At 43.8% G+C, this 16258-nt stretch overlaps 1 protein-coding gene across 8 annotated transcripts in view; it reads left to right on the top strand.

Moving 5' to 3' along the window:
* LOC118224817 (microtubule-associated protein 4) overlaps window positions 1–15105 on the top strand; it is an 85144-nt gene extending 70039 nt beyond the window's left edge. For 5 of the 8 annotated variants that reach the window (XM_035412554.1, XM_035412553.1, XM_035412551.1 and 2 more), the window contains 5 exons: window positions 3203–3295; window positions 4431–4512; window positions 4723–4835; window positions 9975–10149; window positions 10961–11106. In XM_035412554.1, coding sequence (XP_035268445.1) covers window positions 3203–3295; window positions 4431–4512; window positions 4723–4835; window positions 9975–10149; window positions 10961–10968 — 471 coding nt within the window. In that variant the 3' untranslated portion in view covers window positions 10969–11106. The other 3 variants (XM_035412552.1, XM_035412557.1, XM_035412555.1) reach the window with 3 other exon arrangements.
* The last annotated feature ends 1153 nt before the right edge of the window (window positions 15106–16258 follow it).

The raw sequence follows: 16258 nt of genomic DNA, 5'->3' as shown, positions 1-16258 counted from the left end.
TCCCTCTCTCTCTCTCTCTCTCTCTATCTGCTTCTCTCTCACCTTCACTCTCCTCTCAGCTTTTCTTCCATGTCCGCCCCGTACACCAGCCCATCTCTCGTCAGTCTTTTCGGACTTCTCCTTTTCTCCATCCCTGGTGGTTTTCTGAATGCAGGTGGCTGGTGTGGCGTGACTGTCCTTTCAGCATCGCCACCGCTCTTCTCCTCGTCTTTCTCATCTTGCCTCCTCTGTCAAGTTTTGCTGCATGGACTGAGTGATTGACAGGTCTCTCTGTGAGAACTATCAGGCAGACAATCAGACGGTCTGACTGACTTTTGGGCTGAATAGGCCGGAGAGACAGACGTCTGTTTGCCCATATCTGCATGTGGTTGGGATATCCTGAGTGGGGAGGGGGGGTTGCTCTATTTCTCCTCTACATGTATATCCTGTGAAGAAGCCAAATCTGTCTCTGTCAGATTAACATTTAGTTTGTGTTACTTTTTTTGGCATGACAAAGATGTGTCGCGCTGCCAAGGCGTGCAGCTGACTAAAAGCCACAGGAATAAAACAGCAGATGGATTCTCTCACTGTGGTCTCCCCAGCCCAGGAGCTGCTGATTCTCAGCATTAAAGTTTACCGTACCTGTGGGAACTTCCCCTGAAAACTGGCTTTTTTAAAAATGGTTATGGCTTTCTAAAAATGTACTTCATACTAATTTAGTCGCATTTGATTGCCCATCCCATGCAACATCCTCCATCGATTTGGGAGAGCTCAAACAAGTATACGTGTCTTCTGAGATATGTGCTGCCCGCCAATGTTTTGTTTCGCTCAAGAAGTGTCCTTCATGTTGTTGGCACCCAGCCGACCAGAGGTGCCATTCATGAACTGCAGACTGCAGACTGAAACCCTCCCTCCCTGGCTGATGCTACTGCCAGTTGTGCATCACCCTGTTTGCTAGGAATCGATGTCAACCACATTCCTGACTAGACATGCCTCCCATAAGGCCCAGTCAAGGTGGCTTCCTTCATGGAAATGAATACCATGGGACATGAGAATGATTGCTGCTCTGGGAATGTTATTAGCCTGGTCTAGTACTTTCTCTCACATAACTCTGGTGGATGTGAATTATGCTGCCTTTCATTGTAAGTCACTCTAGATAAAGAATGTGAGTTAAATGATTGTATTGTAATGTAATGAGATGTGAAAACCTGGATGACTATTGCATCCTCTGATAGAGCTTTGCTCTAGTGCAGGATGGGAAACTCATAGTTCTCACTCTATTCCACCTGACCCACTAGTCTCTCTTCCCTGAGTTCTTCAGTTCGCCTCTCATTTATTCTAATGCACAGTTTGGTTCAGCAACAGTTCATCAGACTATTGAAAGATCGGGCCATTAGGTTTCTGCCTAGAGCGATCGTGATGAGGTATTTCTTTCTAACATCCTTTCCTATTTGAGCCCTACATCTTATATCAATAGCAGTGTGAACTAGTACCAGAAGATAACACGGAGTCATCTTATAATTACAGCATATTCTGTTGTCATTTATAAAAAGGTTTGTCCATTTTCAGGTTATTTTATCATTCATTTCATTAATCGTGAGCATGATGATGCAGTTTATTTTTTTTATTTCATGCCATTTTGGAAACGGCTCAGTGAAAGAAGTTGTCAGTGAAACAAACACCCTGATTGGAAGGCTTATCTCTGGAATGGAGGTGTGGTGCCATGGTTGGGTCCTCTGCTAACACACGTGTAGCTGCTCTGTCTCCTCACAAGCTTTTAGAGTAACTTATAGGCTGGCTTTAGTTTCGTCCCAAAGAGCCACCAGTCTAGTCTGAAAGCTGGGGTATGGAGTACACCACTCACCACTACAGTAACAACATTTTCGAAAAGGTGATGGTAAAAGTTTAAAAAGTTGTGCATCTTTAAAATGGTGATATTTGGGGGTCATTTTGATTCAGTCTGATGTTAAAGTGGTGACAACAGACCAGATGTGGCTCTGAAGGATTATTAATTACTTCCCTTCTCTGTTCGGAGCAGTTTTGTGACTTCAATGGAGTCCCCACACTCCTAATCAGAATTCCTTGTGTGTGTGTGCGCGTGTGTGTGTGTGCATGTGTGTGTCTGTCACGGGTAGTACTACAGAAACTGACATGCCGTGTGGTGCTACTAATTTAACAGCGTGAATGTACAGTATGTGATTTGGTTAATGTTTTTTGGTGTATGGTTGAATCCTACATGTGTGGTATTGGCTTAGCAATAGTTAGAAAGTTTACTCTTGCTCCTATTCTAGTTTTTATAATCTTAAGGTGGGCTAGAAAGTAAATTGGTCAGTAGTCTTACTGAGTGTTTTTGTGTGGTTTTCCACCGTGTATTGTCTGTGTGTGAGTACACCGTTTCACAAGTGACAACGAGAGTCACTTGTTGATAAGCATGAATGTTTCAGCAATTTTGATGACATGGGGTCAGTCTTCATTCTAATTAACATGACACTTCTATTATAATCACAGCAGTGCATGACACCAGTGACGCAGCTGGTCAAATTTGGGAATGTCTGAGGTCCCATTGAGTAGAAATATTGGCCCCCTGCTGGTGACTCAGAGATCTGCTGGCACAGGCTGTTTTTTAGTACCCTAAACATAAAAGAAGTCAGGATTAAATTAATGAAAGTGCAAGGTACGGCGAGAAAAAAAAATGTATTCAAGGAGAGGAAGAAGGAATGCTGCCACACACTGGTTGTGTTTAATTTCCTTAATACCCTAGACTATCTGAGCTGGAGGTGGGTTGTGCTGACAGTCAAGGACACACTGAATGGCTGTGACAGTTTGGCTGAGGGAACATATGTGATATCTCACCGCACCTGAAGTTCCAGCAGTAAACCTGGTGGGCGGCCATTTTGGCTCTGAGAAATAATAGGAAGAATATTATTGTTAAAGCTGGGCAACCACGAGCACGTTCAGACACATTTGTACTTGCATAACTAACAATGGTGTAGTTGCGGTGACTGACCCCATGTCAGGTTTATGGGTCTTTTGGGGGGATGCGTGCTTGCATGTGGGTGTGTGCGTTTCTGTGTATTTAGCCCTGGGTTAGACCCTATGAGGTGAAATTAGCCTAGCGTGCGGCCTGTAGACGCTTTTGCATCCTTTCTTCTTCCACCCTCCCCCGTGCTCGTAACCCTGGGCCCCTGGTGACCCTTTCCTCTCTGCTGCTATGCTGTTGTAGGTTCAGATAGTCAACAAAAAGCTGGACTTCAGCCACGTCACCTCACGCTTGGGTTCCAAGGACAATATCAAGCATGTGCCTGGTGGAGGGAATGTAAGTACATGGCTTGCTGCTGATGAGTGGAACTAAACAGGAGGATCCACCCAACACTTTTTATATATATATATTTTTTTTTTTTTTCTTATTTTGGTCAACACCAGCATGGGTCCAGCATGGTAGCAGGCTGTCTCAAGTCAGGGACTGTCTTTCTGCCAAAACTGCCAGGAGATATTATCAATCTTTCATCGTCTGTAGCCCGCCTCAACTGACACCAGGTTTTTAACTGCCCCCGGGCTGGGGTGACATTTTAAACTGCATTTCATATAGCTTTGCTGCTCAGAGTTTGTGGAGGAATTCTCTTCAAAAAAAGGCCAGCTGTTTCTGTTTCTCTCTTTGGAGCTTCACACGGGCAGAACACTTGAGAATAGCCCTGCTTTTTTACATTCCTTACAGCTCTATTCAAATGAAGTGTTATTTAAAAGTGAGTTTATTAAATAATGAAAAGGTCCTAAAAGCCTCCCGAAAACAAGAAGAAAGAGGGTGGCAAACACCAGAACAGACTCCGTGACACGAAAGCTAGCTTCCAATTCATTAGGCTCCAGTGTAGGATCACATAATGGAACCCTGAAATTGTCAAGCAAACCTGATTCAAATAGCCCTCAAGGTAGCATTTACTTCTGCACAAAAAACCTCAGAGATTAGGCAAGCAGTCTCCACCATCTTCATGGCATGTCTGACCACTGTGACTATGTTACTACTGCATGCATTCCCACTGAAAATATAACCATCTCCTGTTTCAGTTACAGTATAGCACTTCGATTGACAATGTTATGGTAAAAGGTACATGTTTATGGGACTATGGATGTGTGACGTCCCCAAGCGTGGTAAACTAATCGTTGAGATTAAATCCTCACACAACAAACTTTACGGAGCTAAAAATCCCTGCCTTGTCTTATATTCTTATACAGGTCATGTCATGGGTTATATCATGAATATAATACCCATGCATATTTTCAATAGTTAAGATGGCCAAGAAGAGGCCAGACATGAGAAATTAACATTTCTTGATGACAGAACATGGGTGGTGAGATGGGGAAGAGTTGTTGCTGCATTGTGAGACTTACCTCATATTAACACTTTCATATTAATACCACAGTTTGATATATATCAGATGTGTTGTGTGTCGCAGGTCCAGATACTGAACAAGAAGGTTGACCTAAGCAAAGTGACATCAAAATGTGGCTCCAAGGCCAATATTAAGCACAAACCAGGTAGGACACCATCGCATATACAGCTGTCTGTTTGTTTGTGTGTGTACACATGTGAGAGAGTGTGGGTGTGTCTCGTCAATATATTGATGTTGAATGAGCTACATAATTAGTTTTAGGTCATTTTATAATACCACAACATTGTCAGCATTCCTGCACAGTATTTCAGTGAATTGCAGGTGTGCCTTTAAAATGGTCCTGTGTGTCCTACAGGAGGTGGTGATGTGAAGATAGAGTCCCACAAGGTCAACTTCAAGGACAAGGCTCAGTCCAAAGTGGGATCAATGGACAACGTGAGCCACGAACCAGGGGGTGGCAACGTCAAGGTGAGACTGAGACAGAGAGCCTCATAGATACAGTAAAATAGAGGGGGGGGGGTCTTAGAAGGATATACACAGGGGCCTAGCTAGGAATCCTGGGCTCCCTAAATTAATATTGCCCTAGGCCCCCCTTTTTAATAAAACAAATAAAAAAATGTTTTTAATTGAAGCTGTGGGCCACCACCTTGCACCTCACTAGCGACAGCCCTGGGTACATACAAACATTTTCCGTATTTTCGATCGCGAATACTAGGATCTAGTATCTGTTTTTAGGCCCACAGCCTCCCCTGTAATTAATTGTATAGTGTCTGAAGTACCTTTAGATGTGTGCTTGTTTATGCTGCACGTGGCCTCATTGGTACCACAACCAGCAAAGCCCTGACAGGCCAGATTGGAAGGTGGCACTGTCTGCTGTATTGATGAAAAACAATATAATGTTGGCTTTACCGATATCATCTGTCCACTGGCATTATGTAGATAATGTTATGTTTCAAATAGGAGGATTACATGATGTAGCTATTATTTTCTTATTTCAGAATCTGAATGTCCACAAGGAAATAATTGTTTTAAAGTGTCAACTTGAAGATTAATTGTTACGGCTTTAGACGCTGACGCACAAAGGCACAAAGGAGACAGTTTCAGGTTACTAATAAATCAAATTAAATGGAAATAAAATAGCACATCTCTGAATAAAGCTTTGTGCTTTTGCATGAGCTCTAAAGCTCTGAAAGCAATGTACCAAACTCTAGTACTCTATTCAGAAATTCACTGGTAATGGACTGTATACGTGCATTATTTCTTCCTGAAATTCACCAATGAAATTTGGGAGGTTTTCTTTTTTTCATTCCTTGGTACACTGTGGAAATCCCATATTACTTCAGGAAGAAACTGATTTGCGGGAAAAAAGTATTTTGTAGTGCAGTTTAAGTTGAAGCCGCATTTGTGTCCACTGACTGCAGCTCAACTTTATATGTTCCCTCACTTATGCCATGTCTTTTATTGCATGGCAAGAACAAACTCTCGCTTGCTTTGAACTTACAGTTTGCCTGGTTTATCTTTATAGCGCCTTTCGTTTGCAGACCTTTATAGTGCCTTGGTTAAATGCTTTAAGTTTTGCTGTAATCGTTACACACAGTTTGCAATGTTTTCACTTTTGAAAATCCAAGAAGAGTATAATTGTTTTGTTGTGAAATTCGGACTGGTTATTATTATGCTGTGTGTTTTGGATTGCTAATAGGTTTAAACCTTTGAGGTTCTACTTTAGTTGGGGGCTGAGGGGTGGGTCTGCTGTGGGTAGACACACACAGCCAGAGGGAAGAGATACTCTGCAAATGTACCAGCTTAGTCTGAATATTTCATCGGTGCCAAAAAAAAAACACCGGGGTTAGCAACTCAAAAATCTATAGTGTTATGCTGTCCACATTTTTGGTATCTATACTGTTGTCTTGAACAGTCCAGATTCATTGTGAACATAACTTGTTCGAGGGACCGTGTGTCAGGGCTTAGCTAGCTAGCCGATAGTGACCTAGCTAGCACAGTATCATTTTTTTGTTATCATCAGTTGACTCAGATGTAATAGGGCAGTAGACATGTGACAGAGCCGTTTGCTCCCACAGCATCTGCAGTGTCGGCTGTGGCTCGTGCAAGCTCTAGTGTTGCTTAGACAGTGACTATTATAAATTGTAGTTGTATGTAATGGCTAATCATTTATGTTAGTGTTGTTTGTAAAATACAGCCTTAAAGAATTGCAGTGCCAATGTATATTAGGATAAAACCCTGGCGTTTTCTGTAGTTTGTTCTAATACTTCTGTATTAAGCCACGCCCACTTGGTTTGTTTTTTTTTTGGGGGGGGGGGGGTGGTGGTACTGATACAGATGAGGTTTTGTTGGTTGCACAGTTACAGACACATAGTGACAGTCCTGCACACACCTACAATAGGCTCCAATTCATTCTACTGCAAGGGCCAAGGGTGAACCTCCAAGGTGAGTGTAAGATGGGGATGAAAGAATGAACTTTTCCAGATCCTCCTTTCCTCTCCTCTCTTCCTGAGAAGCGGCACAGAGTACTCACACCATTTCATCAGTCTTTCAGTCGAACAGATGCACTGGCTCAATGCAGTGCAACAGAATGGATGACTCTGCCTCTGTGTATTAATGTGTTTGTACAGTATGTGTTTGTGTGTTGTCCTCATTGCCACTCTGAAATACCTCTACTCAAAATCTTTTGTTTGACTTGATAAGTTTTTCTTCTGAACAATTATCTTCATGGTGTTTTTCCTTTATGTTGTTTTATTTATTTATTTATTTATTTATATATTTATTTATTTTTTGCATCTTGATTGTCAAGACAACTTGCGGGTGGTGCTGTTTACTGTATGGGGTTCCTGGAAAAATGTCAGCGCTGTCTGTCCCGCACGGTGTTCTGCTCTCCCAGCCACCCACGGCTTGGGCAGCTGTGAGGATGCTGGGAACGCTGGGCCTCGAGGCGTGCCCGGGGCCTGGCAGCTGTGGCTCAGGGTCTGAACCAGAGAGAGCGAGGCAGGGGAGAGGGGGAGAGAGCCAGTTTGAGAGTGAGGTGGCTAGAAAGTGTGAGATGCCGTGAGGGACGCAGGAGAACAGTGAAAGACACCCTGAAGGAGATGGAGACTGAGTGAAGAGGGTGGAGACAGATGGAAAAGGGCTCATTTGTAAAGAGCTGACTGTTAGTGACCCCCCCCCCCCCTCCCTCCCCCGGAGAACATCCTGCTATTTTTGGGAGATAAATTGACAGTGCCTGCAGGAATTATGCAGGCTTATGGGTCAGAGACCTAGTGTGACGTCACCTGTCCCCTCAGCCTATGGCAGTCCATCATCTGTATCACATGGTCACCATCCCCATGGCTGCATCATTCATTCACTATAGCACCTGTGTACAGAATTGGATAATGGGTCATATACTGTGCACACAAAGACACACATAAAGTGCATATGGTGAGCTCTAAAATGTCTGGGATTTGGCTGTGTACTCCACTGTTTCAGATTTGTAATCAAACAATTCGTAACTGGTTAAAGTGCAGGTTCTCAGCTTTCATTAAAGGGTATCTTTTTGATTTCACAATGTAGTCAACTGGGTAGCCGTAAAAATAGGATGGGCTGGTTACAGTCTGCTAGGAAGTACCACAAAGAACCTCCAGAGTTCTGGAAAAAGGTCTTGCGGATAGATGAGTCCAAGTTACACTTGTATCAGAGTGACGGCTGTTCAGGCACTGAAGATGACTGCAGTACAATCCTGGCAGCGCATCACCAGAAAAGATAGTCAGCACCTGCTGATGTCTGTGGGTCACAGACTTCAAGCAGTCATTGCAACAGATATGCAACAGATATGCGACAAAATACTAAACATGAGTACTTTCATTTATATAACATTAATATGTCCCAAACATTATGATGCCCTACCATAGGGGGCTATGTATACAAAGTGCTGTAATTTGTACATGGTGAAATCAACATGTGAAAAAAATACCCTTAACTAAAAGCTGAGGTTGTGCATTTCCCCCACATGTGAATTGTTTGATTGAAAATCTAAAATTGGAGTACGGAGCCAAATCAAGAAAAAAAAAAGCCTTTGTCCTGAACATTATGGAGCTCACTGTATATATGTATATGTGTGTATATATATGTATGTATGTATATATATGAAAAATATAATTTTTTAACAAGAGTTAATAAAGGTAAAAAGTAGTGTTTTCAACGTGCTGTTATACTTTAATACTGGTCACTTATAGTGAATAAGACCTTGTGTTATGCTGCACTCAGAAGTCATCAATCCAATGACTGAAAAAAATATGAAGCATAAATGTGACTGTGCTGTTTAAACAGCAAGTAGAGACACATAAATATATAGGGATGTGCACATAGCTAATTGCAAGATATGTATCATATGACCTCTATACAGACCCCGCAAAATAATAATAATATATAAAATTATTATTATTATTATTATTATTATTATGTCCTGACCAGTATTATGTGCCTCAATCTGATCATTTCAGTGACCCAACCATTCAAGGATACGAACACATTAAAATTATTTTTTAACTTTGCTCTCATTGATAATTTTTTTTTCCGGTTCTTTATGGTTTTGCTGTTCATTTTGCGAGCTTTCACTCACTGTTTAAGTGAAAAAAGAGCACTGATAAAATCCAGGGTCATATGCTGATAGGACAGGAGCTTTGAACTCCTTAGTCAGTGCTATTCCAGTGTTGTAGTGGATCATTTTACGTGCTCAGCATAAAAAATAAACACATCAAAGAGCTGAGCGCTGGAGGCTTGGACTGCTTATCTTGTGACCCTGGATTTCCTGACTCATTTTTCACCCTCCCTGTAAAACAGCATCCATGCACAGCCCTACCTGCCTGCCACACTACCCTATGCTTTCATCAGCCTCTTCTTCATTGCGGGGAGTTCCTCTACTGCCCCCTCCTGCCAGTTAATAGAATTGCAAGCCACCCTGTTTTTACCGGAATTTCATGATGGCAACATAGAGCGAGACAAACCATTTGCACACACGTAGAGATCTTCTGTGATTCTTCCCAGTCTCCCAGCAGTCTGATGCCGAATGGTGCTGACTAGAACAGTATCAATGACTGCAAACAAAGCATTACAGTACGTGCTGTACTTGCAGGTTTGAATAACAGAGGACCTTGTGGAGGTCACCTAAAAAACTGAATTGAATAAATAAGCCAAATAGTGGTACAGAGAGAACTTGTTTCAACAACAGCCCCATAAATATATCCATTATATATAAAGCATATAATAAGATTTGCCCATTGACACCCACAATCAGAGCAGTGAGTGAAACACTCTGAATAATTTAGTTGTATAGAATTAACCCTCTGGTGTGGCTGTATGGCAATGATGGAGGTGTGGTAAAGCACTGTCTGCCCTGGTCACCGTGAGACGCTTCTTTGTTCTGCTTTTTTTAATGTTTGATTTCTCTCCACCGAGCCAGACCAGAAGACACCTCCCTGCAGATTGCCATCCTTGGATGCCTGCCATTTTTCTTGCGTTTCCTTCCCTTGCCCCGCCATCCCTCGAGCACACACGGCCCCGCCCATCCCACCGCCATCTCCCTATTGACACCATGCTATCCCGCTGTGTTTCTAGGCTGAGGGGGAGCAGGAGACAGCTGGGGGGGATCTGGCTCCCTCTAGTGGCGCCCCGGCCACGGTGCCGGCGGGGAGCGCCGCCCAGGAGAATGGCATAAAGGAGGGCGCGCCCTGCGGGGGGGGAGAGGGGCTCCGGGACCCCCGGGGCCTGGACTCGCGCATCCCTGAGACAAGTAAGTGAGCCCCGCCCCACGCCCTGCCGGGCCCCCGGTCCTCTTCCTCCTCCTCCTAACCCTTCTCTCCCGACGTGGCAGGACTCACACTGCTGTCCCCCCACTGCTGGGGGATTCCGGCCTTCTAGAACAGGTCTCAGGTCAATGGCCTTTCTAGGCCTTAATAAGTGAGGAATGTGGGTAGAGGTCGCTTACAGTCGATTTCTGTCCGCACTCTTTAAGGGCCAAATCCAGACCTATGCTTAAGTGCACTGGTTGTGTAACTCAGTGTGACTTCCACAGAAAAATGTGCTTAAGCACAGGTCTGGATTCTGCCCTAAAAGTCTACCCCCAGGGCCCACAGTGGGTCCTGGCAGTAAAAATGTAGAATATGTAAGGGATATGGCTATTAATGTTGATTTGTTTGATGACAGCTCATCATTTTAAAAGAGTTTAGAATGTCTGATGACTGAAGCAGAAAAGGTAGGGCCATAGAGGGGTTGGTGCTGTGGTGTGAGAACAGTGATATGGAAGCTGTGTCAGTCTTCTTCGGGGTGATTTCAATAATGGCTCAGTTGATGTCAAGTTGGTTTTGTAAAAGAATTAAAGAAGGAACATATGAGACTTAAAGTGATGTCTGCTGTAAGCCACAGTCTGAGGCTGCCTCTCTCCCTTCCAAAATCTGGGGAATGAACAGATGCGGAGAGGGATACAGCATCACTTTGTATCGTACATCTGCTCATATTTTCATTTATTTTTTGTCATGTTCCTTTTGTTGTGTATTCAGTTTAAGTCCCCTGACCAAACGACTGTGTTTGACTCTGCTTTACAGGCATTTAACCCTCCTTTGTACTATCGCTCTACCCTCTTCATCTCCCGACCCCCCACGAACATCCCCTCTCCCCTCTTCTTCATCCCTCCTTCCGATTCACACCCCTCCCCCTTCTCTCTCTCTCTCACTTTCTCGGTTTTCCCGCCCTTTCCGCTGCAGATTGAGTCTCGCAAGCTCAGCTTTCGCGAGGGCGCCCGGGCTCGCACGGACCACGGCGCTGACATCATCTCCTGGCCAGCCTCGGGCGGGAGCCCACACCACCCACCGCGCAGCGTCTCTCTCAATGACTCTCTCAGTTCCGCCAGCTTCCTCCGCTCGCCCCCCGCCCTCGCCTCCCTCTCCCTGCCGGGGCAGGGGGGCATCGGCGCTTCAGCGGGACATAGGACTTGAGTTCAGCCATCCCACTCTGACAAACCCCCCCACCCCCCCCCCCCTCCCCTCCCCTCCCATCCCATCCCATCCCATGCCACCATACCCAGCCCTCACGGTCCCTCCATTTCCCAAACGGCTAAGCTGACATTTGTACATGCACAGGGCCTCAGGCAGGGCAGGACGCACGGTGAGGGAGGGTCTGTCTCGCAGGATTGGGTCGGGTTGCCAGGGACCTCGCCGTCTCTGCCTCCTGTAAATCCGATTGGCTGAGACAGTGCTCGAGATCGAACCGCTCGTACAGGCGGTGCAAAGTCAGTGCAGTGCAACTGCCCTGCCTGCTCCCTGTTTCCAGCGGCAACGCTCTCTTACACAGTGTGACCCTCCCCCCCCCACCTCACCAAAAGCATGATGCTTATAGTGTGGCACTTTAGTCTTACACAGTGTACAGTGTGTCCCTTTGCCATCTCGGTGACAGAGCATCTTCATGGACAGCTCTCCCCTTCCCCCTCCAGCTATGGAAACCTCCAGGAATCACATGTGGCTTATAGAGCAGTCTAACAGTAATAAAGTGTAGCACCCCTTATTGTGAGCATGTGGGGCTGTCCCAATAACCATAGACTACCCTTTCACATTGCCACAGTCCCACCCCCCATTTCAAGAGCTCTCCTCTTCATTCACCTTCGACCTCACTCACAACCAATAGAAGCAAGTAGTCTGTTTGAACTGTAGGCTATTTAAATATCTTTAAACTCTGTGTTTCGTGATGATGTGTTTGAGTAATTGCTGTAACAATGAGCTGTGTTGTTATGTTCTGTTTTTCTTTTTCTTTTTTACTCTGATTTCTTTTCTTCATGGTTTGGTTCTTTTTTTTTCTCTCTCTCTCTCTCTTAAAGCAATATGATGGTTTTTGCTAATAGGACACAGAAATCCTCGAGTACACGCACATATTTCAGACAGTCGTACACAGACACAGTGATGGACACACCTCCAATCAGGGCTTTGAGACTGAGGCAGATTATCACGCATGCAGAGAGGGAGATGGAGAGGCAGTTAAACAGGAAGGTGATGGAACTGGAGAGGAAATGCTGAGGTACAATATTTAGGGACAGCTGAATGTGTATTCTAGAGTTTGTACAATGTTCCTATGGTGTATGTCTTTCCTAGACTGATTTTAATGAGTATTGCTTAGCTGCTTCCAATCCAGTGGCAGATATGACTTATCCTGGAGAATGCAGTTTGTCATTGTGATGCGAGACGTGATGTTGTCATGATTGAAACCTAAAACGGAAAGGAACTTGCTGAAAAGGAACAAGTGTGAGATTGGTGGAAGGACGTGCCAAGAATGTGCCTCTTTCCCTGATTAACTGAAACTTGCACAGGTACTGGGCATGTTTCAAAGACTGAGGAGCTCTTACTGAATGTTAGAAAGTCAGTTTAAGAAAGCATTCTTTGTAACCACCTAGTATACTCTTTGCTCTTTTGGATTCTGTACTAAATCAACTGTAATTTCAGTTGTGTTGTTAGTTTTGTTTTTGTTTGTTTGTTTGTTTTTTTGGAAGGGGGTTACATATTGTGTTATTGGCTAATATTTGGTTAACAGTATCTGAATATTTGTCAGGCGTTCCCTGTGGGTATTGGCCATAGAACACTAAGTGTGGCTTGCATTTGTAACACTGTAAAAAAAAAAAATATGACTACCATGTAAAAGTTCAAGGCAGGGCAAAACGGTCTTCACAGCTTAAGAGATTTAAAGTAATCTGTAATGCAATGTTGTGGTCTGGTATCCATGTCCATTGAGAATTTTGAATGAGGCTCTCGTTGTTCAGTAGAGAAGTGGTAATAACTTTGAAGCTTGCTGTGACGCTACTCAGTGCCGTTAATCTTTATTTCAGCTCACCTGTATTGAGACAGTGGGCAGGAGGTCTAAGGCAAGGTTACTGCTCTTGATTTGACCTACTACAGTGATTAAATTTCTCAGCTAACATTACTAATTAGCCTATATGAGCTATACAGGTCCCCTAAACTATTTGAGGGGTGGGAGTCTTATGCATTGATTAAGAGACCATGCGGGGTGGCCGGTAGTTTATGTGTGTGTGTGTGTGTGTGTGTGTGTGTGTGTGTCAGTTAGGATGGGAAACCCTTGATCTTTTCAACATCCACTGTTGGTACAATGTTTGCAAGGCAAAAGTACAAATGATCAGAAAAGGCATGTTATGCTTAAATAAGAGATAAGGGTACACTGTGATGAAGAGCAGATGGGATTTCTTGTTAGTTCACAGTGCGGGATAGAGGGCCTCAATCTAATTAAATGAAGGAAACTCAATGCACATGTAAGTCAGAAAATGTATAGTAATGGAAATCAAAGTGTCGGGAAAGACAGCAGTTAAGAAAACTGAAAATAAAATTTCAAACGATAATCTTTTTCACGCTTGAATAATCCCTTGAGTTAAAAACGATTTTAAAAAAGGAAATTCGCAATAATGTTTACTATTAATATCAAAGATGTTATTTTGAATGAAGAGAGGTTTGTAGATATTTCTATATGAGCTATTTTGTAGTGTGGCACTAGCGCAAGCGGTTGCTGTAGACCTGTCTTAGTCTCCTGGTGGTGAGCCTGCACACTGTGGATTTCAATGTCGTGCTTCTGGTGCCACGGTCGTTCTCAAACTGAGTTCTCCTTGTGCCTGTCCGCGGCCACTTTAAGATCACTCACCTTCCCCAGTCTTTACTACAACTCACACTCATCCCTCTGTGATCACAAGGTTGTATATAGATATATATCTTACTGTTTATACACTATATCACCACAGGGAAAAAAAATATTTTTAGGATCATGTGGATGTCGAGTACGAGTTTTACATTCATTTAGCTTTTAACCATTTCTGGGAAGTGTTTTTTTTTTTTTTTTTTTTTTTGGAAATTCAGTAAGTTTGCCTTTTTTCAGAAAAAGGGCTGAAGAAAAAGAATGTTTTTGAAACGTAATGTAATAAAGATGCAAGACGCTTTTATGTGTTTTCGTTTCGTTCTCCGAGCCACGGTGTGGTGGGTGTGTGGATAGGGAGCGGGTGAGGGGTGTGTTGTGGGTAGCGGGTTTGTCAGCACGGAGGGGGCTAACTGTTTCCTCCCGTCTCACATGGCCCAAGCTACCCACCACTCCCCCCTCCTCAGCCCCAGTCTTAAAACTCTGCCATTTGCAGGAAAGGCCTTTCCTATCAACACACCGGGACACTCTGGCTTTCTCACACCCAAAATAAAATGGATTGAAGTTTTAAGTGTATAATTTGAGATGTTTTTAATGTGCCATTATGGAACAGGGTGCTCTGTGCAGTCGGAAAGGTGAGCAGCGATGTCTGGAGTAATCTCAGATCTGGGAACAGTTATGCCTCCTGTGTTCTGCTCCATACATACGTGGTCCTGGAGTGTTGTGGTGATGTTGGTGCCCTTCCGTACCCCTTGTGTGAGACTAACAGTAGCTGTCGGTCAGCCTGTGTTACTTATAGTGCTCCGGGGAAAGCGGCAACAAGCCCCGTAGTCCTGCTTCTGCTAGTAGAGCGTACCAAAATGTGCACACATACTAATAGCACACCGTATGAGCATGCTGAAGGGGTTCTGTTAACTAGACGGTTGTCATTCACGGGAATTGTTTGTCGTTATTTTTTTCTTTTTCTTTCATTTTGGATTACTTTTTTTGGTTTGAAAGAAGTGTTATTGTGGTTAATTGTTAACTAGTGATGTGATTATTAAACATGAAATAAAATTTAAAAAATTAAGAATTCTGTTCCTTGATTTATTTTCAATGGTTTCTCTAGACCGCATCCCATTTCAGAATTCAGTCACAGTCATTCAATGTTAAATGCACAGTATGTATTGTACACTGTATATACACAATGTAATGTAATGCAATATTAGGTAGCTGCGAGGTACATCTTGTAGAGAGCTTGATGAAGATAAGAGCATTTTTATGATAAAGCTTTAGTGGTTTATTTTGGTGAATGTCTTTTAGACGTAGGTGTGGTTTACGCAGGCGGTAGGAGGCTGGGTCAGAACTGACGTCACACTTGGGGGGTGGTGGCATTGATTCATTAGCTGCCATGAGTCGCACCTGTGGAGAGAGGTTTTTGGGGGGTTTTGAGCTGGATCGCACGCTACGAGGAAGACGCCGGAGGCAAGACATTTTGGAGACCAAAAGACTGAGAAAGCGGAGTTTGTCTCACACACCACCACGAACTATCACTGTATACACCTTTTAAACTGAACATCCACATCGAAGAGCGGGCTGGCCGACTGGACCGATGGAACTGCGCCCGAGGGGGGTCTAGAGGAGTCGCCCGGTCCCAGGGAGCTGGTCGCCGGAAGCAGGAACGGTGGCCTGGTGGTGAGTCAACCACACACACACCCCCCAGATAGGAAAGGTTACCTTCACCCAGGAAAGTCCAGGTAACATCTTTCACGTCTAATGCAACACGTAGGGAGAGGCACTAGGTTACGGTCTTGCTAGCCATAGATATTTAGGATTTACGAGCCTGGTTAAGCATAGCAGCGTAACAAGCATACATAACATCTATGGCATCATAAGGGAAATCTTGAAATTCTCTGAGTCTTTTGATGCTAAATTTAAATAATGACGTGTATTGAATTGTATAAGAAGATATCTATAGAGCTTGAAAGCCGTAGAGAAAGGGTATAAATTGTACAAGAGTTACTGCTCTGATGTACTCTGGAGGGGTTCCCATCTCATGTCCAACAAGTACAGTACAATACAGAGACATGGAAAGGCAGACAGACTCTAATTTTTTTATTCTAAATATATTTAAAGCAACTTAACAGGCAAAATTATACATATTAGTGACTAGCTGGTAGCAAATGTACATTGTAATTTAACTGCGGGAAACCTAGGCCGTTAAGTAAGGTCCTACTTTAGGAATG

Source organism: Anguilla anguilla, chromosome 4, assembly GCF_013347855.1.
Source record: "Anguilla anguilla isolate fAngAng1 chromosome 4, fAngAng1.pri, whole genome shotgun sequence".
NCBI classification, from domain to species: domain Eukaryota; kingdom Metazoa; phylum Chordata; class Actinopteri; order Anguilliformes; family Anguillidae; genus Anguilla; species Anguilla anguilla.
Note: the sequence above shows the minus strand (reverse complement) of the source record. Positions and strands in the feature narration are given on the sequence as shown.